The sequence below is a fragment of the Dendropsophus ebraccatus genome, chromosome 5 (assembly GCF_027789765.1).
Source record: "Dendropsophus ebraccatus isolate aDenEbr1 chromosome 5, aDenEbr1.pat, whole genome shotgun sequence".
Lineage (NCBI taxonomy): Eukaryota > Metazoa > Chordata > Amphibia > Anura > Hylidae > Dendropsophus > Dendropsophus ebraccatus.
The window spans coordinates 19,889,937-19,912,644 of NC_091458.1; the positions used below are offsets into that span (position 1 = coordinate 19,889,937).

General features: G+C 46.0%; 1 protein-coding gene across 4 annotated transcripts in view; it reads right to left on the minus strand.

Moving 5' to 3' along the window:
• Positions 1-22,708, minus strand: part of AMOTL1 (angiomotin like 1) — a 94,005-nt gene that overhangs the window by 62,843 nt on the left and 8,454 nt on the right. For 3 of the 4 annotated variants that reach the window (XR_011363125.1, XR_011363126.1, XM_069969633.1), the window contains exons 2-3: positions 19,069-19,172; positions 8,236-8,286 (exon numbers count right to left, since the gene is read on the minus strand). Coding sequence is in view for 2 of the 4 variants with exons in the window: in XM_069969633.1 (XP_069825734.1) it covers positions 8,236-8,286; positions 19,069-19,138 (121 nt within the window). In the remaining 2 variants the exon portion in view is untranslated. The remainder of the gene's footprint in view (positions 1-8,235; positions 8,287-19,068; positions 19,173-22,708) is intronic. The other variant, XM_069969634.1, reaches the window with a different exon arrangement.

Sequence of the window (22,708 nt, forward strand, 5' to 3'; positions counted from 1 at the left end):
TTTACATCAACCGTCTCAAAAGGAAGGGGGGAGGAGGGGGAGACAGAGAGAAAAGCTCACACACAGATTTTTGTGTCTACAGTAAAAAAGCGGCAGCTCAGAACTGGGGGAAGGAGACTGAATAGATAATGACAAGTATGGAATTAATTGTTAGTCTCACAATGAGCAGCAACATATCAAAAGTTATGTTCAGTGTCGGACTGGACCAGAGGATCCTCCGGTGGGCCCCCAGAAACTGCACTAACACTGACTGACATGTCATGTCTCACTGGTTCTTCATGGTGGGCCTCCAGGATCATTTCCGTTGGTGGGCCCCAGATACCGCAGTCCGACACTGGTTATGTTTGGGTGGAATACCCCTTTAAGTTTAATTAAAAAAATTTATTGGATTATAAGTCTTTAAAAAAAAATTAATAAAAAGTGATTACTGTGTATAAACAAGATTTCAACTTAAAAAAAAATCTGAAAAATCTAAATTTAAGAGGCAATTAAAGGAGTTTGCCACGAGGACCTCTTTTTATTTTCTTCCTAGCATTAGTATAGACCATGTATAACTGATTGGTGGGGGTCTGACTCCTGGCACCCCTGCGGTTCTGCACTTCTTTCCAGGCACAGCTCCTGCACCTGATATTGCAGCTTGCCCCATTAAAGTGAACGGTAGAGCTGCAATACCATATACAGCCACTAGTCTGTGTATGGAGCTGTGACTGGAAGTGGATAGGCTGCAACTTCCGCACCTTCAATCAGCTGATCTGACCTTTATCCATCAATACACAATACTGGAATATCCCTTTAAGACCCCAAACAAAGAGTGTTATTCAGCACAGAACTTGGATTAATCCTGTCATCTGAAGGTAACATGGCCGTATAGACGGACGTTATTACCTTTATTTTCTTGTTAGGGAAGCTGCTGTGTTCTCTGGGTATAAGGTGACATTGTGATTTATGCTGAGGCTGCAGATGTCTTTATTACACCGACCTGTGCGTCATTCTCAGCAAGTTCTCCACAGAGGAGCCAGATGTCTGACTACCTGACTACTCCTCCTGCTGCTGACCCCGTGTCTTGTGTCGCTGTCCTCTGTTCTTATACCATTAGGTCCGAATTGACATTTGCTTACTGAATACTATTCTAGTTTAGTAGTCCTTACATTTGTCTCCTTCCATAATGCTGCTGATAGATAGCAGATTTATCTCCACTTTGGCTGTTAAAGGGTTATATATATATATATATATATATATATATATATATATATATTTTTTTTTTTTTGTTAGAAACAGCGCCACTTCTATCCACAGGCTGTGTTGGGTATTGCATCTCAGCCTTGTTCCCCTGAATTAGACTGAGCTGTTATACCAGGTGCAACTCTTGGACAGATGTAGCTCCCACAATGCTCCATGGTGTTAGGAGAATGTTGTTTTATGTGCACAATAATTTACCAGTCGAATACTGAAGAACATAGGAGAAAACACACTAAATTTATTAGGAGGTGCACACTTCTCTACTTCCAGTAGGTGGCGCCAGAGAGTAATCTCTCTTCCTTCTCTTCCTTTTGGTCCAGGGCTCCTCTTGCTCCTCTTCTCCCCGAGTCCCGCAGAGCGGCCAGTGATTGGCTGAGCGGCCTGTCAGTTAAGACAGGCCGCTCTGAAGCTGCAGCGCGCGGGACCCAGGAGAAGTGGACCACAAGAAGAGCCCTGGACCCGGGATAGGTAGCCAGTTTTGCAAGGGCTGCAAGGACATCAGTAACGATGTCCATGCAGCCCTTGTTAAACGATTATCAGGCCGTGTAATAGGCCCAGTAAACGAGCGCTGATCTAGCAGATCGGCGCTCGTTTACTGTTATTATGGGGCCCCCTTCAGCCCGTGTAATACCACCCTAAGAGTCTAAGAAGGATCGGCGTCTTAAGCTTCTCAACCTGCTACATCCCTGACTCCCAGGGAAGCCCAGGGCAAAAGTTAAAGGGGTACTCCAGCAAAAAAAAAAATTTCAAATCAACAGGTGTCAGAAAGTTATACAGATTTGTAAATTACCCCAGTCTTCCAGTACTTATCGGCTGCTGTATGTCCTGCAGGAAGTGATGTATTCTTTCCAGTCGGACACAGTGCTGCCACTTCTGTCCATGTCAGGAACTGTCCAGAGCAGGAGCAAATCCCTATAGAAAATCTCTCCTGCTCTGGACAGTTCCTGACATGGACAGAGGTGGCAGCAGAGAGCAGTGTGTCATACTGGAAAGTATACACCACTTCCTGCAGGACATTTAGCAGCGGATAAGTACTGGACGACTTGAGTTTTTTTTTTAAGTAAATTACAAATCTTTATAACTTTCTGACCAGTTTTTTTTTTTTTTTTCTTTTCTGAAGTACCCCTTTAAATAGAGGACCCTAGGTGCAAATGGGCCTTCATAGGGTTTGGTAGTGGGGTGGGGGCAGAAAACAATTTTTTTAATAATCTTTTTGGGTGTCCATTGAATCTAGACAGAAGTGACCCATCTCCTCCATAAAGCACTGAATATACTCGACCACGACTCTCTGACACGTAAACACCTTTCTCTCTCTCGGAGGTCAGGCCTTCAAAATACAAAGCGTTTCTATGTACTGCCGGACTCCGTCCAATACTAGTAGTTCATCTATAAACCAGAATAATAATCAAAGAACCAGATGAGATTTACCGGCACTAGAAAACTCCAGGGTTTATAGCTGGAAAGGTTGCGTCCAGTTCACAGTTTTCCATAGAGACAAGTGTGAATCCCCCCACCCCCCTCCCCCTGCACCTCCGAGTGAGTAAAGTCAAAAAGACTGTATATGGGAAAAAAAAAAAAAAATCTCGGCGGCGTCTCGGCACATCTGTTTTTTATATCTGGCCTCCAGAAAGCTGTTCGGCCTGTAATAATGTGACCTGTTCTGTACACAGACTGTATACTGTACCATTATTGCTTCTCTGGTGCTAGTCCAGCCCGAGATTAGTTTACAAGAGAGAAAAACAGCTGTCCGCGTATTACCGGCGAGAGTGCGGCGGATCCAAAGGCATTTGATGCCACTTGCTGGATTACGGCGTCTTAAAGTGCAGCGCGGCAGATGGGGAGCAAATAAGCATTAGATCTAAAGTACTTAAAGGGCGGTAGTAATCCGGGATTGATCTCTTCCCTGCTCCGTCACATAAGGACTAACCTCTTCACGGCAGAGATGGCGCCCATTCACGTCCCCTGATTCCTATTCATCATAGTCATAATCCTACTCATATAACCTTTTCCTGTGCTTATAGGGTTAACAGGAAGAGAGAATATCAGAAGAAAAACGCATGGCTGCAGAATCTGACTACAAAGGCTTTATTTGTAGTCTGTAACCATGGAGACACATAGGCCTGCATAGCAGCTGTATAGTTGCTGAGAAGCTTTATCGTCTATTTAGAAATATTGAAACCAGTGGGTGCCCCATAAAGTTATACAACCAATGTCTTCATGCTATTTGTCTATAAGCCACGTGGACTTTACAAAGTTAAAACAAAAATGTATTTTCAAAAAAAGAAAAGGGGAGGGGCTGTGACAACCTTTCATTCAGTGGCAAGCCATAACATTAAAACATGGATGATCTAGTGGCAATGGCGCCTATTATGGGTGGGATATTTTGGGTCGCAAGGGACCAGTCAGATCTTGAGTTGAATGAGTTGGAAGCAGGAAAGATAGGCGGAAGGTCTGATCCACAACGGCCAGATGGTGCGTGATGTGTAGATGACTGGTGGGTCACAGCATCTCCAGAACGTCTTGTGAGGTGATCCTGGTATGAAGTGGCATGTCCCGACCAAAAGTGGCCAAGGAAGGGCAACTAGTGGCAGGGTCATGGGGGTCCGAGGGTCTTTGATGTGTTAGGATGGAGGCTGCTGTAGAGCAAACTGCTGAAAAAGTCACTGTTGTCTAAAACAGAAAGGGACAGATCACACAAAACATGTATGGGGCCCCCCAAACCGGTCATGTGACCCCTGTCCACCACCGAAAGTGTCTACAATGGTTATCAGAAATGGAGCAGTGGGAGAAGGCGTCTGGTCTGATGGATCACGTTACACCATGTGGATGGCCGGGTGCGTGTCTGTCACTTACCTGGGGAGGAGATGGCACCAGGATGCACTATGGGAAGAAGACAAGATGGTGGGGGCAGTGTGATGGGCAATGTTCTGCTGGAGACCTTGTGTCCTGGCATCATGTGGATGTTACTGTTACCCCATCCATGGAGGCCGCACCTCACATCGTACAGGACTTACAGGATGCCTTACAGGGCTATGGGGTCCAGGCCTGGGGGGACACATTACAGGGCTATGGGGTCCAGGCCTGGGGGGTCACATTACAGGGCTATGGGGTCCAGACCTGGGGGGACACATTACAGGGCTATGGGGTCCAGACCTGGGGGGACACATTACAGGGTTATGGAGTCCAGACCTGGGGGGACACATTACAGGGCTATGGGGTCCAGACCTGGGGGGACACATTACAGGGCTATGGGGTCCAGGCCTGGAGGGACACATTACAGGGCTATGGGGTCCAGACCTGGGGGGACACATTACAGGGCTATGGGGTCCAGACCTGGGGGGACACATTACAGGGCTATGGGGTCCAGGCCTGGGGGGACACATTACAGGGCTATGAAGTCCAGGCCTGGGGGGACACATTACAGAGCTATGGGGTCCAGACCTGGGGGGACACATTACAGGGCTATGGGGTCCAGACCTGGGGGGACACATTACAGGGCTATGGGGTCCAGGCCTGGGGGGACACATTACAGGGCTATGGGGTCCAGGCCTGGGGGGTCACATTACAGGGCTATGGGGTCCAGACCTGGGGGGACACATTACAGGGCTATGGGGTCCAGACCTGGGGGGACACATTACAGGGTTATGGAGTCCAGACCTGGGGGGACACATTACAGGGCTATGGGGTCCAGGCCTGGGGGGACACATTACAGGGCTATGGGGTCCAGACCTGGGGGGACACATTACAGGGCTATGGGGTCCAGACCTGGGGGGACACATTACAGGGCTATGGGGTCCAGGCCTGGGGGGACACATTACAGGGCTATGGGGTCCAGGCCTGGGGGGTCACATTACAGGGCTATGGGGTCCAGACCTGGGGGGACACATTACAGGGCTATGGGGTCCAGACCTGGGGGGACACATTACAGGGTTATGGAGTCCAGACCTGGGGGGACACATTACAGGGCTATGGGGTCCAGGCCTGGGGGGACACATTACAGGGCTATGGGGTCCAGACCTGGGGGGACACATTACAGGGCTATGGGGTCCAGACCTGGGGGGACACATTACAGGGCTATGGGGTCCAGGCCTGGGGGGACACATTACAGAGCTATGGGGTCCAGACCTGGGGGGACACATTACAGGGCTATGGGTTCCAGACCTGGGGGGACACATTACAGGGCTATGGGGTCAAGAATTGGGGGGGACATATTACAGGGCTATGGGGTCCAGGCCTGGTGGGACACATTACAGGGCTATGGGGTCCAGACTTGGGGGGGGGGGGGGGGGGGGGGAATCTAAACAATATTAGGCAATCATTTGAGGCTGTATATTTCAGTCAGTATTGTGGTCCTCAAATTGCAACCAAAACCAGGAGTGGATTGAAAACACAGAAAGGATCTGTTCACACAATGGTGAAATTGAGTGGATGGCCGCCATATAACAGTAAATAACGGCCATTATTTCAATATAACAGCCGTTGTTTTAAAATAACAGCAAATATTTGCCATTAAATTACGGCCATTCACTCAATTACAACATTATGTGAACAGAGCCTTTCTGTGTTTTCAATCCACTCCTGGTTTTGGTTGCTATGAGGATCTGACTTGAGGACCAAATACAGCCTCAAATATACATAGTGTGAACATAGCCTAATGGCTGATGTATAAAGCATAGGCCCACAGCTAGACCATGTTCCTAGTTAATAGGGTGGCTTAAAGGATTATAAAACCAATCCTCCATCTTAGGCCTCAGGGCATGGTGAATGACACAGGCTGCAGAGAATACCAAATAGACAATGCCTGCGTCATGGCCGCCCCCATAGAACTTGCACCATATATAGTTCTCCTGCGGCGTTCCCTTCATCCTATTCCCCCTTGCGTGTTTCTAAGTCGTCTGTGTCATCCAGCACCATATGTCATACTTTATGTATGATCAGCCGAGAGGGAACACAGACAATGCATTAGGAACGATGCTGCAGGTAGACAATACAATGCTCCAGCAACAAAAATGGCTGCAAATTATTGATAAGGGGAAGAATGACTGTTCAGAGAGGTGACAGGTCTGCTCGAAAATGGATTAAAACTTTCATGGTCTATACTCAGGATGATGAAGCCGCCTCCGCGAAGGGCTTTCTGCAAATTATATTTTGCTTTTCAAGGTTAGAAACAACTTAAGAGATGGAAGCGACACAGCCGGGAGCTTCACTAACAAGCATGGACCGCGATCAATGCCACGTAAAAGAACTAAAATAAAAAAGCAAGAGGTACAGAGAGTTATGAGGAGCCCGGCTCGTTGGCTCCCGGGGGGGGGTGGGGGGGGGGATGTGTTGCAGGACAATAAGATACGTCTGATACGTAAGGTACATCTGCCCTAACAAGGGAGCTGTCTGTACTCATTAAGGGGGTTCTCCGCTTTACACAACCTCTACCTGTTAGACGGCACCTTCAAAATAAACAGATCACAAACTGGGACTAACCATAAGCTGCGATCTGTAGATTTAACCTCACGGTAAGTGAGTGATTTCCCTGCAGCGCTACCACAAGTGGAATAAAGAACTTCACAGTACCCATTCACATCACCTAGGCGCGCCCGCGCTCGGTGTGCCCCCGGGGTGATGTTAAATCGGAGGAGCAGCCGGTCACTTGCCAGATGATAAAGTGTGACTCCACGCCGAAGGTGGTTAGCCGAGATACAGCCGGGCCTTGGAGTGTTACTTCGTGACGCCAGTGCCAAGTGGGCACACAGGTGTGATGGCACGCCTGCTATTATTTTACAAGGCCGGTTGTACCTTTTTCCCCTGTGGTCAGTATCCTGCCGGGATGCTACCGGGTCCCTTGGTTTAGAGTGATCACGGATATGCAGAGTGGTGTAGAGTGGTCTCTTCAACTTAAATAGGCTTGTTTTACTAAGAAGATACGTGCTTAAAGGCAAGTTTACACGATTATGAGGTTTCTCTTGATAATACACTTGACAATAGTCCCAGACAAATACTGCGGAGAGCTATCTAGCTTGCGTCCTTCCTCCACAATGTCCAACACGAAAGACTCTTGCACCTCCTCCAACCATGTGCCTTTCTTCCCTAGCGTAAGTAACTTGCGCTGTGAGTGGGTGAAGAGCGCAATAAAAGAATTAAAGAGAGAGCTAATAAGAGAGAAGAACAGATTCCTACTGGTCTGCAGATTGGTGTGATATACAAAGAAACAATAACCCTTTATATACTTTAGCTGTGCGGCTTCCAAATACACATAACCAATAGAGTGACATCTAGTGGTGAAAATTTAGTACTACTTTCATCACCACAAAAGTACAATAAGTACAGACTTTTACGAAAGTTGTATAGAACAGTAACACCCGTGGTAGGACACCACACTTGAATGGGACTGTATAGACGTACTAAATGTAAAATGGTGATAGGAGGAGCATAAATTCTATGAGCATCCCTGTAACGTGGTACTCAACATGGTTTATTGGTTGAGTTCCTATGTCTCAATTAAAGGGGGTGCCCAAAATTAGAAAAACATGGCTGCTTTTTACCAGAAACAGAACCACTCCTCTCCTTGGGTATGGTATTGTAGGCCAGTTCCATAGAAGTAAAGGAGCTGAGTTGTAATAGCCTACAGAACCTGAGGTCAGGGGTGGCACTGTTTTTTTGGGGGAAAAACAGATAGATTTTTTAAAATCCTGGATAACTCCTTTATTTTTCTCGGAGCAGTAAAATAAAAATGACGTTGATCCAGATTCAGTGCAAGGTGGCATATGACAGACCCCATTAACTTATAAGCGTCCAGGTTGTGTTTATATGTGGCCAATCTTTTAATAAGAAGAATAGAGTTGCTCCAATTATCAAATATGATAAAATCTGCAATGGAACCCCAAATGTACATGTGAATGGATACCAAGCTCAAAGTGAGTGTCTTTTAGTCAATATTTCCATATGCCATGGGTGTATTGGTGGACAATGCAAGTCCAATATATAAAAAAGCCATTGCCTTACCTGGCTGGTCTGACCAGAACTCGGGTGTCATGGTATTAGAATTGCTGCTTCCTGTAATACAAGCAAAGATGTGTGTAAATCATAATAGTCTTAGGTAGAAGACATAGCAAATAGTGGTAGGATCAGAAGATTAAAGGAAAAGTGATTTTGACCAATTTTGTGTCCAGGTTACACTATGGCCACTACAAGGTTTATGCATAACCCCATCTCCTTTTTGATGGCCCACAATACAAAGAATACAGAGTTATCAATGAAAACTTGCTTCCCTGTTATCAATTTGAAATTTCAGTTAGTTCTAGGCCACACCCACCTTTGGCCAGTACCACCCAGATCTATACAAAGCCACACCCGAATTTGCCCACTACTGCCCTTATTTGGATGAAGCCACACCCCTTTTAGTATTAGGGTCCCCATTGTCCCCAAGAAATGACACTATATATTTTCTTGTATATTTCCGCCTTAAGAAATAGAAAAAAAGACCTAATACCTAAACGAAAACAAATGATATATTTTATATTATCCAATATCGCAATGAAATCAGGTCTGTGACATATCCCTTTAAAGTTTTGCAGCTGTCTGCCCACACATGTCAGTGAGGAAGGATGAGTGTTAGGCACATTTGCACTCTTTTCTCTACTTTTTCCATTGGTTGCTAAGCAACAGTCGCACCGGATAAATCCGGCAATAACTCCGCATTCTCTTATTATCTTAAATTATTAAAAGAAGAAAGGAAAAGTCTGCGGGAAAATACGTCGTTCTGTCTCCGTTCGATACAATCGACCTAAGGAAAGTGGATTAAGGGAGAGGAAGTCAGTTCAGAGCAAACAGCGTCTCTGAGTGGCTGTGTGGGTGTGGGGTCCACAATGGCCGCATCAGGGGGTCCGAGTACAGTTAGGTCGTAGGCGACTTGACTTGTTAGTTACAGATTTCCTAGTCCTGACTAACACATGATGAGGAATTATACACAGGTCATCACTTATAGAAGGTCAGAGGGTCTCCCCAACATGTCTGGTGGTCTCATCGGGGTGGACCGTAACAGCAAAGGCAATAAAGGTACACAATGCAAACAATATACAGTACATGGCTATGTAATGCTACCACAACATCATTTTTGTGGCCGTGTTTTTATATGGTCGCAATTTGGATGCCAAAACATGTCCAGCTTATGCAAATTATGACCATAAATTGCCCCAGAAGGACGTCCATCTAGAAAAAATGGCCACGAAACGGACAAAAAAAAAGACGTTGTTGGAACATAGCGCGTATTGGATTTTTATCACTTACATCATACACAGGACATATGTTGTACACCATGCACACATTATATACAACCTCACACTTCCTTCACACATTCTGCACCCACCACACACACTAGATAAAAGTACTAAACTTCGTTCTTACATTAGGACCACGACCATAAAACGACTATTTCTGGCCATTCAGTAGCTGTTTTTTTGGACGGATGTCATTTCGCCCCCAAAATAACGGCCATTATTTCAAACCAATAATTTGATTGCAAAATGACGATTGTGATAAAAAGGTCCCTCAAACGGCCAAAAAAGGACATTAAGTGGTCATGACCTTCACATGCGTCACACAAACTATCTAAGCATTATCCGCATGCTGCACACACAACTCTCACACAATTCACACATATATTAGATAAGTTTTACACACTTGCGTTTCGAACATAAGATACACTTTATGCCCGTCGCTCACATATAAGATGAAGGCCACAACTTTTTTTGGCTGTTTGACGGCCGTCAAGGTAACTCTGCCAGGTGTCCCACTCTGGGATGATGAGTGCCTTACCGCACTATCACCACTTGGTGTCTCACTCTCCCTCACCTCAACTTTGTGTATTTTACTGTGTTATGTTGTACAATCAATGGTTTAGGTGTCTCACGCTCTCTCACCCTATCACACGCAGACAGGTCTGGCCCATGCCCTGGGCCTTCCCAGTTAGTTGGAGTTTGGAGAGAGAGAGAGAGAGAGAGATGATAGTTCTGTGAGAGTTTGTGAGAGAACAAGTAAGCAGTGCTAAACCTAGAGGTGGGGTAACTGCCACCTGGATACACCTGGCCTACACCTGGTATAGTCTATACCATCAGGACAATCCATCTGTCTAGGATTGATCCGCAGTGGAGCAAAGAGCCTAAGCTGAAGTACTCCATTGGAACCTGCTTGACCTATTTGGGAAACCATGAGAGGTTAGCTTCACCCAGTAGTGCCATCCTGGGACTACCAGATCTGACACTCTGCGGGCTCTTCGGGCAAAAGGCGGTCTTCTTCTTTTTCTTCTTTCTCAGCCTTAACCATCAGTACGTCACTTTAGATGTGTGACACATCTCTCACACATTAATAATGTGACACACAAGGCCGAAGGTTTTACACCAGTGCATTAGACACATTAGCCATGCTATACACACACCACTTATGTGTAAGATACAGGTCTCGCATGTTCTACACATCAGATATACGCTGTGCAATTAGTTCTTACAGTCGGGAATGTGATAACATATCTCTAGGCTATGCCATGCTGTTCCACGGCTGGGACCCCCATGAGTCCTGAGTTTGCAGAGCTGGTTTAGTACTGTTACTATGATGGGTAATCATAAAAACGTCCTGAAATCTGTTATCTCATGAGGCTAACCCCCTTTCCTTGTCATACAACCTCCTGGGCCCTCTATGGATGATATACTCAGTCATTCATCTGAATGGTCATCATGCAATTCTTCACTTCCCCTATAGTGGCCGCTGCAGATAATACATATATACGGTTTACTGCAGTGATCGCTGGGGATCGGAACCAATAGCGATTAGCTGATCGTCACTTTTGTGATCAGACGACCCCTTTTAATCATAGATTTCTTCAGTGTTAGAAACTTTAAAAGAAACTTTTGTTGTGTGAATCATATATGAGTCTGCTGAGGGCCATCTGGTTTCTGTATTCTCAGCCACTACTTTCTAGTTCAGTGTGTGATTGTTTAGTTTTTCCTTTGCCTCGGGCAGCAGCAGGGTGAGAACTCGACCTCATGTGGCTGAGAATTAGTGTTTGCACAGTTGTGTGTACCGCACATCTGCCCACATCTGATGGACATTGCTCAATACTTATTATGCCACTGGTTTCAAATACTGACTCATTCAGTAGATTACAGTGGTGGGGAAAAAACATTCCATAGATTTCGAGACACCTCCAAATGGAAGAGCTATCATAGATAGAGGTCCCTTGCTCGGGCCACCAACAAGCAGAAGATCTTGTAGGCCTGATGGATCCATGTATTACCTAGTCATCTAGTTGTTTAAAGGGGTTATCCAGTGCTACAAAAACATGGCCACTTTCCCCCTCTCTTGTCTCCAGATTGGGTGCGGTTTCAAACTCAGTTCCATTGAAGTAAAAGGAGATTAATTGCAAACCATACTTGAACTGGAGACAAGAAAGGGGGAAAAGTGGCCATGTTTTTGTAGCGCTGGATAACCCCTTTAAAGTGGTTATCCAGTGCTATAAAACATGGCCACTTTCTTCCAGAGACAACACAACTTTTGTCTCCAGTTCAGGTGCGATTTGCAATTAAGCTCCATTCATTTCAATGGAACAGAGCAGCAAGCTGGAGACAAGAGCGGTGCTGTCTCTGGAAGAAAGTGGCCATGTTTTTGTAGCGCTGGATAACCCCTTTAATGCCCATATGTAATACTACATTTCCCCAGTAGTAGCCGCCACAGGGAGAATATGCCGAGGGCAAAGTCCTAAAAAAAAACCCCCAATCCAATTGCAGTAGGTGTCATGAGTGGGGTTTGTGATACAGTTCAATGTATCGACACATAGATATATGCATGTATATACTAGATGGTTGGTGGGTTGCACTGAAATTGGCAGGTTCAGTTGGACATATCTCACAGGGGGCTGTCTTCATTATTTAGCAAAGAGATAAGACTTAAATGGAAACTTTAAGAAAGACGCATTTAACCTGCTAATATGTCCCTATAGCGCTTGGGGTGCTGAGAATGAAAGTAATTTTTCTTACCTTCATCCTCGGCACCTTTTTCCGGGAACTTTATAGTTTAATAGATGTTTTCTGTTTGGCCGCCCCTTTTGATGAATGTTAGCTGCTCTGAAAGTGGTATTCCCGCCCCCAGTGCACCAAAACACCTCATTTGCATATCTAATAAACTAGAAACTTCCTGAAAACGGCAACAAGGATCAAGGTAATAAAATTGGGCCTGAGATCAGCTGATGAATGACCAAAATGTTGTTCATTGCCTGATCACTCAACTTTGACATACTTTTAAATCTTTGGGTGTCAGCTGCACCTCTCCCTGTGTTACAGGGGACGCATGGCCGTCAGCTGCACCTCCCCCTCCCCCTCCCCCTGTGTTATAGGGGATGCGTGGCTGTGAGCTGTACCTCTCCCTGTGTTATAGGGGATGTGTGGCTGTCAGCTGCACCTCCCCCTCCCCCTGTGTTACAGGGGATGCGTGGGATTCAGCTGTACCTCTCCCCGTGTTATAGGACGCGTGGCTGTCAGCTGCAGCTCCCCCTCCCCCTGTGTTATAGGGGATGTGTGGCTGTCAGCTGTACCTCTCCCTGTGTTATAGGGGATGTGTGGCTGTCAGCTGCACCTCTCCCTGTGTTATAGGGGATGTGTGGCTGTCAGCTGAACCTCTCCCTGTGTAATAGGGGATGTGTGGCTGTCAGCTGTACCTCTCCCTGTGTTATAGGGGATGTGTGGCTGTCAGCTGCAGCTCCCCCTCCCCCTGTGTTATAGGGGATGTGTGGCTGTCAGCTGTACCTCTCCCTGTGTTATAGGGGATGTGTGGCTGTCAGCTGCAGCTCCCCCTCCCCCTGTGTTATAGGGGATGTGTGGCTGTCAGCTGTACCTCTCCCTGTGTTATAGGGGATGCGTGGCTGTGAGCTGTACCTCTCCCTGTGTTATAGGGGATGTGTGGCTGTCAGCTGTACCTCTCCCTGTGTTATAGGGGACGCGTGGCTGTCAGCTGCAGCTCCCCCTCCCCCTGTGTTATAGGGGATGCGTGGGCTTCAGCTGTACCTCTCCCCGTGTTATAGGGGATGCACGGCTGTCAGCTGCACCTCTCCCTGTGTTATAGGGGATGTGTGGCTGTCAGCTGTACCTCTCCCTGTGTTATAGGGGATGTGTGGCTGTCAGCTGTACCTCTCCCTGTGTTATAGGGGATGTGTGGCTGTCAGCTGTACCTCTCCCCGTGTTATAGGGGATGCGCGCCTGTCAGCTGCACCTCTCCCTGTCAGATGGTTAAACCAATTAAAATAAAGCGATCATTAGTGCAGCCCTGGCCGCACAATTATCAATCCATGTAATGGGCTCAGTAACCGAGAGCCAATCAATCGATCAATGGGATCAGTGTTCGTTTACTAATGCTGGGTTTACACGGAGCGATAATTCGCCCGATCTTACGATTAACGACTTCGAAGTAACGATTTTTTTTTTTTATAACGATCAGCGTTTAGACGGAACGATATATCGTACGGAAAATTCGTTTTGCGATCGCTTTAGCCTATCTCGCACATAGGTAAAATAGGTGAACGACTGTTTACACGGAACCATCTGCAAATTTTTTGCGAACGACGAACGACGATTTAAGAACATGTTCAAAGATCAAAATGAACGATTTCTCGCTCGTCGTTCGTTGCGTTTACACGTACGATTATCGTTCGAATTCGATCGTTATCGTGCAAATTCCTTGCGTGTTACATCTGGTGTTACTTTCCTACACAATAACGCAGCCTGTCTAGTATAAGAGGCAAATATCCACTAATGTTGTACAGATAACCTGACGCATTGCGAATCAGATTGCACGTACGATCTATAGGCGCCAGGCGTCCCTAATGCTTCTAGCTGTGATAAGACCGGGAAGTTGGCAATTATTTCAGTTTATATTTGCAGTGATTGATGTGGAAGGAAGCGCCCGGGGGAAGCCCAGGGGCCGTGTCTAGATACACTTTGTGAATTGAAACCTCAGGCTTTTCTCACACCCTCCAGCAAAGTCAAACACACCACAAGCATTTCAGGTTTATCACAGTTCATTAGATAGAGAGGAATGAAGCCTCCTGTCTCTGCAGTTTACATAGAGAGCGATTTCACAGGACTGCGGCAGCGCTGCTCCTGCACTGCACACAATAAGGATAGATAGAGGAGACTGGTGTCAGATCACAACATGTATCTCTGAAGCAGACCTTAAAGCCTACATGTTAAATTAACCCGTCAGGGTGGTGACAATGTTATTTTAGTCTGCTCGGTGCTCCTGGAAACCCACTTAAAGGTGTTGTTCACCAAATTTTTTTTCTTTCAAATCAATTGGTGCCAAAAGTGCCAGAGATTTGTAATTTAATTCTATAAAAAAAATCTCAAGTCTTCTTGTACTTTTCAGCAGCTGTATGTTGTGCAGGAAGTGGTGTATTCTTTCCTATCTGACACAATGCTCTCTGCTGCCATCTCTGTCCATGTCAGGAACTGTCCAGAGCAGTAGCAAATCCCCATAGAAAACCTCTCCTGCTCTGGACAGTTCCTGATATGGACACAGGTGGCAGCAGAGAGCACTGTGTCAGTCTGGAAAGAATACACCACTTCCTGCAGGACATACAGCACCTGATAAGTACTGGAAAACTTGACATTTTATTTAATAGAAGTAAATTGCAAATCTCTGAGACCAGTTGATTTGAAAGAAAAAAAAATTATGCAAGACATACAGCAGCTGATAAATATTGGACATTTGTTAATGGAATACAGCTATTTCTCCACTTCAGGGTGCAGGACATCTGGGTTGTTTGCCAGCAGTAGCCACACCTGGACTTCCTTTCCCTTTCTGTCAGTACCTCCTCCTCTCTGCTATGCCAGCTTGGCTTTGCAAAGTGTTATGTGAACAGAAAGGAAACAGACACCAGCAGGGTCACAGAAAGGAAGGGGTTACTTTACAAAAGCAGCCCTGTTCTAAGCAATAAACTGCTGCTGCTGCTGCTGCTGCTGCTGCTGCTGATGATGATATGATGACAAGCTAAAGGTAAAGGCAATTAGCCAGGGAGGAGATACATTACAAAAGCAGCCCTGGTTTAAGCATTGAACTGCTGCTACTGGTAATATTGACAGCCTTTACAAGAGACACCTGCACAGAACTGTATGGATGATCATTTACATTAAGGCACAGCACTGACCTTCTGCTGGAGATTCAGAATGCATTCACACAGTCCAGGCTCTCTCCTGCACATAGCACTAGCTAAGCCCCACCCCTTTCCTGTGTTCTCACTGTGTCTCACTGGTGCTAGAAAGGGAATTCCCCTAACTACAGGCAGTAGAAAGCAATTTGCAGGGAAGTGAGACACCTAGTGGCCATAAGCCTTTTTTATGGGGTAAGGAATTATTTTTGTAAAAATAAGTTATTTAACACTGCGGTGACCTTTCAAACTGGTTCAGACACTACCAGATCTGGTAAAGACTCCACCAGAATTTCAGTCTGTTAGGAAAACAACACCCAATCGTTACCTTCTTGATGATCACACCAAAACATCTTTAGATACTCAAACTCTTATAGAGGCCCTAACAGATCATTAAACTATAATGGAGACTCCCACCAAATCTGTATACCCTTATAGAGACCACAATAGACCTTAACACTCTTATTCTAATGAAGACCCCACCAGATCTTCACACACTCATGTACCCTTATAGATCTTCACACTCTTGTGGAGACCCCATAGGATCATTAAATTATAATGGAGACCTCATCGGATGTCCACACCCTTAGGAGACCCCATGGAATCTTCACACTCTTATGGAGTCCCCATTGGATTTCCACACTCTTATGGGGTCCCCATTGGATCTTCACACTCCTATGGAGACCCCAAAGGATCGTTAAATTATAATGGAGACCCCATTGGATCTTTACACCCTAAGGAAACCCCATGGAATCTTCACACTCTTATGGAGTCCCCATTGGATTTTCACACTCTTATGGAGTCCCCATTGGATTTTCACACTCTTATGGGGTCCCCATTGGATTTTCACACTCTTATGGGGTCCCCATTGGATCTTCACACTCCTATGGAGGCCTGAAAGGATCATTAAATTATAATGGAGACCCCATTGGATCTTCACACCCTAAGGAGACCCCATGGAATCTTCATACTCTTATGAAGGCCCCATTGTATCTTCACACTCTTATAGAGACCCCATTAAATCTTCACTGCGTTATGGTGACTCACACCAGATCCTTACACTCTTATGAAGGCACCACCAAATCTTTATGTTCTTTTGGAGACTGTTGAAAGTGTTCGCAATCTTGTGGAGACAAGAAAAAATCTCCACTCTTTCATAAGAACACCAACATGGTGACACAGTGCTGTCAATCCACCACTAGATCTTCACACTCTTATGGAGACACCACTAGATCTTCACACTCTTATGGAGACACCACTAGATCTTCACACTCTTATGGAGACACCACTAGATCTTCACACTCTTATGGAGACACCACCAGATCTCCAAAGTCCTGAGGAGATTCATATGGTCCAATAGCTTTTCTGGTTCCAGCAATCAGGGAGCAAAAGATAATGTCTCGGACCAGGGTTGGACTGGTGACAAGTAGATTCTCAATGGCCATGGGCACTAAAAAATCCATGGGACTCAGTCTACATCAATTAATACGGTTTACTAGGTATGGCAAACATAGGCATCCTGGAGGACTCTTCCAGGCAAATCCCCCAAACCCTATGGAAATCTCCAATGAGGAGGACGACAGGACTTTCTTATTGAATAGGATGAGTACGAAGATAGTAAATAACTAGAGATTGTGCACCCTCTTGGAATAGTCACCAAGCAGGTGCCCGTAGGCAGAATTTCTCGTTGTCATAGTATGACGCATTTCAGGAATTTTATTCCCGCCTTCAGATACAGAACACTCGCACTCCCACTTGAATTTCCATTGGTCCCATAGGCCCCATTCTATGGTCAGGAGGATTCCGCCATCCGCCCAAAGAACGAACCTGTTTATTCTTTGGGCGGATGTCGGAATCTGCCTGACCATAGAATGGAGTCTATGGAATGGGTGGAGAGTGAAACTGGAGCGAGCGGGGAATCGAGCGGCGTAATTCACGGCACGTTATCCGCGTAATTTCTGTAGTGTGAACATACCCTAATTCCAACATTCGTTCACTTATCGTTCAGTGTCATTCCACATCGATCCTTCAATTGCTTGGATCTGATGGAGTAAGCGATGGTAGTAAGGATCCCAACTAACGACTATGGTTCTGTGTAATATAGTGCACGATTTAGGGTTAACCATAAACAATTTCGTTTGTGATAGTTTATCGTTAATCATTAGAAATCGCTTTGTTTAATAAGACCTTTAGGTAATTGTTAAAGATCGATTTGTCTAGTAGGACCTTATGGTCGTTTATCGTTAACTTGAAATCGATCACCATATAATGCTGTGTTTACGCGGAACAATTATCGTTCGATTTTTTGCAATAACGATCGCATTTGAGCGATAATCGTTCCGTGTAAACACAGCGAACGATCAAGCGACGAGCGAGAAATCGTTCATTTTGATCCTTTAACATGTTCTCAAATCGTCGTTTGCAAAAAATTCGCCGATCGCTTTGTGTAAACAGTCTTTCAAAGATTCACCCTATGTGAAAGATGGGCTTAAGCGATCTTAAAAACGATCGCATTAACGATTTTTCTTACGAATTTTCTAACGATTTTTCTTACGAATTTTCTAACAATTTTTCTTACGAATTTTCTAACGATTTTTCTAACAATTTATTCGTCTTATGCTACGTTTACGCGGAGCGATAATTGCCCAGTCGTACGATTAACGATTTCGAAGTAACAATTCTTTTTATACCGATCAGCGTTTAGATGGAACGATATATCGTACAGAAAATTCGTTTTGCGATCGTTTTGCGACCGCTTAAGCCTATCTCACACATAGGTTAAATCGGTAAACGACTGTTTACTGCAAATTTTTTGCGAACAACGAACAACGATTTAAGAACATGTTCAAAGATCAAAATGAACTATTTCTCACTCGTCGTTCGATCGTTCGCTGCGTTTACACGTACGATTATCATTTGAATTCGATCATTATCATGCAAATTCGCTTCAAAATCGTTAAACGATCGATTGGGCGAATTATCTAAACGCAGCATTACACAGAATGATAGTCGTTATACTGCGTATACACAGCGATAATTCGCCCAATCGATCGTTTAACAATTTTAAAGCAACAATTTAGTTTTTATAATGATCAGCGTTTAGACGAATAAGTCGTTAGAAAATTCATTAAAAAAATCATTATTGCGACCGTTTTTAAGATCGCTTAAGCCCATCTTTCACATAGGGTAAATCTTTGAAAGACTGTTTACACGAAGCGATCGGCGAATTTTTAGCGAATAGCAAACGACGATTTGAGAACATGTTAAAAGATCAAAATGAACGATTCCTCGCTCTGATCATTCGCTGTGTTTATACAGAACGTTTATCGCTCAAATGCGATCATTATGGCAAAAATCGAACGATAATCGTTCCGTGTAAACGCAGCATTACACTGAACGATTAGTAAACGAATTCGGAATTACACGTTGATTTTGGTGTCAGCACCAAACGAACGGTGAACGATTTCTCGTTGGACGTTCGATTGTTGCCTATATCTACACATAACGATTGTCGTTTAAATTTGAACGCTATAACGATAATTTGGACGATAATCGTCCCGTGTAGTTTCACCGTTAGTTCTTTTTCTCACTATGTTATATAAGTGACTAGACCAGGACTAGACAGGTACTTCCAGCCGCCATCATACCTCGTCTTGATCCCATCCGGTGAAGGATTCCCAATCTGCCCATCTCATCCTGCAGCCATCGCTCATCCATGGTCCCAAAAAAATCTCGTCCGGTATTACGGCACCTAAAAGAGTCAAAGAAATCACTTTAACTTATTGAGAGCACGGAATCTCTGTTACAGACTATATGTTGTTCTGCAATAGGTTTGTTAATAGTCTATAACACAATGATCGCCAGCGATTGGACAAGCTTCTCCGGATACTCAGGATTCCCCATTCAGGATTAGAAAAGGGCACAGCTACTTTCTTGCAAAAACAGCGCCACCCCTGGCCTCAGGTTGTGTGTGGTATTACAATTCAGCTCCATTCACTTCAATGGAACCGAGCTGCAAAACCGACACTCAAACTAAGGACAGTAGAGGCGCTGTTTCTGGAAGAAAGCGGCCATGTTTTTCTTAACCTGGATGTAGTAGCAACATAGAGGTGTAGGGGTGGGTGTCTGTGGGGGTGGATGGGGGGGGGGGGGTTGTGGGGATGGTGGGCAAGTCTATATACGGCTTACTTAATTTAGACAGGGATAGTCACTTGGGGAACAAGGAGGACAAAAAGAAGTGCAACCTTGACGAGCTCTATATTAAGGGGGGGTGGGGGGGGTGATAGGGGGCAATAGAGGGAGACTGGGGGCAATTGAGGGAGATGGAGCGCAATTAAGGTAGATGGTGTGACTGGTGTGCTGGTGTGCTGGTGTGCTGTGGCTGGCAGGATGTTCTCCGTCCTATATAGCCAATTACCTGTGTCTAATAGCCCAGGAAGCCGCCGCCTGTGACCTCATTCACTAAAGGTCAAAAAGCCAACTAGTCGGGGGTCATGTCCGGGCTGACAATAGACTCCTTTGATTTGGAGAACAGAGCACAGGAACATAGTGAAATATGAGCCGAACTATAGGGTAGTCACCGGGAGGGGGGGCTCACAGCTATGGTGGTGCTTGTATTAGTATGGGATCCTTCCCTCCAAGTCTCTGTGAACTATGAGTTATAGGTGTGTTCAGGTTTAGGCTATGTTCACACTACGTAAAACTACGGCCGTAGTTCTCGCCGCAGAACTAAGGCCGTAGTTTTGAGGGGTGGAACATAGCTTTATTTTCAATGGGATCCCAGCCGGAGCGTGCACACATCGTATACGCTGCAGACGGGATCCCATGCGGTGCCGGAAAAAACTGACAGGTCAGTTTTCTGCGGCCGGAATTCAGTGAATTCACTGTGGGCCATGGGAAGCTCTGATGCAGGCGCGCTGATGCGCTCGCATCAGAGCTCCGGGGCCGGAAAGATCACCCGGCCGGTACTTAAGTACGGCCGAGTGTTCACGTAGTGTGAACATAGCCTTATACCTGACAGATTTCCGCTATGTGTTTGATCTGCAATGATCGGCCACATCCTGGCATTTTCTGGCCCTAAATTCATATGGACATTTACCATTGGATGTGAACAGGGCCAAATAAACCCCATTGACGTGCAGATAGATCCAGACAGATTCCAACCTATATTTTGTAATATTTTTGCTCTGTCACCTATACAGGGCTCTAAGGTTACGCGGCTCTTCTGTTTTACATTTACAAAATGCATTTTGGTGACTTCTATATATAAATCTCCCATTCTTCTAGTACTTATCAGCTGCTGTATGTCCTGCAGGAGGTGGTGTACTCTTTCCAGGGTGACACAGTGCTCTCTGTCCATGTCGGAAACTGTCCAGAGCAAGAGAGGTTTTCTATGGGGATTTGCTACTGCCCTGGACAGTTCCTGACATGGACAGAGGTGGCAGCAGAGAGCACTGTGTCAGACTGAAAATAAAACACTTCCTGCAGGACATACAGCAGCTAATAAGTACTGGAAAAGTTGAGATTTTTTTTAAATAGAAGTAAATTACAAGTCTATATAACTTACTGACACCAGTTGATTTGAAAGAAAAATATTTTCGCGGAGTACCCCTTTAACTTTCTGACACCAGTTAATCTTGTATGTTACTGGTCTCCTATAGAGTATATGGGCCCCCAGACTCTAATGCAAGCCCCCGGCCCCAAGAACAAACTTTTCCTAATGCAGTGAGCAATACTGGATGGTCCAGGCGTAGGGAACCTTGGCTCTCTAGCTGTTGCAAAACTACAACTCCCATCATGCCTGGACAGCCGTTGGCTGGGAGTTGTAGTTTTGCAACAGCTGGAGATCCAGGGTTCCCTCCCCATCGGATATCCTGGTGAAGGCTTCTAACAGTATTGGGTTACAGGGCAGGAAGCGATGCACGCCCTCCATTAGCACCTGGGCACAGGCAGGGGCACGTCTGGCTGTAAGCTAAGCTCTGAATGCTGGCTAGGCACCGCCGGATAAACAAAGGAGAGCGAAACGCGTGGCCCTGTGCTTTGTGCACACAATGTGATGCTTTCATGCCACATTCCGATCCTAGTGCAAACACCCCGAGCCAAACACGTTCAGTATTCCCAGAGAAAAACCGGATAAGCGACTAGGAAATCTGCATCTCCTACAGCGGACAAATAGTCAGAGTTTTACGAGCAATAAGGGGGCATACCGCCAGCATAGATACTGGTTACCTCCTCCATACCACCAGCATAGATACTGGTGACCCCCTCCATACCGCCAGCATAGATACTGATGACCCCCTCCATACCACCAGCATAGATAGTGGTGACCCCCTCCATACCGCCAGCATAGATACTGGTGACCCCCTTCATACCACCAGCATAGATACTGGTGACCCCCTCCATACGGCCAGCATAGATACTGGTGACCCCCTCCATACCGCCAGCATAGATACTGGTGACCCCTCCATACCGCCAGCATAGATACTGGTGACCCCCTCCATACCGCCAGCATAGATACTGGTGACCCCCTCCATACCACCAGCATAGATACTGGTGACCCCTCCATGCTGCCAGCATAGATACTGATGACCCCCTCCATGCTGCCAGCATAGATACTGGTGACTCCCTCCATACCGCCAGCATAGATACTGGTGACCCCCTCCATACCGCCAGCATAGATATTGGTGACCCCCTCCATACCGCCAGCATAGATACTGGTGACCCCTCCATGCTGCCAGCATAGATACTGATGACCCCCTCCATACCGCCAGCATAGATAGTGGTGACCCCCTCCATACCGCCAGCATAGATACTGGTGACCCCCTCCATACCGCCAGCATAGATACTGATGACCCCCTCCATACCACCAGCATAGATAGTGGTGACCCCCTCCATACCGCCAGCATAGATACTGGTGACCCCCTCCATACCGCCAGAATAGATACTGGTGACCCCCTCCATACTGCCAACATAGATAGTGGTGACCCCCTCCATAACGCCAGCATAGATACTGGTGACCCCCTCCATACCGCCAGCATAGATACTAATGACCCCCTCCATACCGCCAGCATAGATACTGATGACCCCCTCCATACCGCCAGCATAGATACTGATGACCCCCTCCATACCGCCAGCATAGATACTGGTGACCCCCTTCATACCGCCAGCATAGATACTGGTGACCACCTCCATACCGCCAGCATAGATACTGGTGACCCCCTCCATACCGCCAGCATAGATACTGGTGACCCCCTCCATACCGCCAGCATAGATACTGGTGACCCCTCC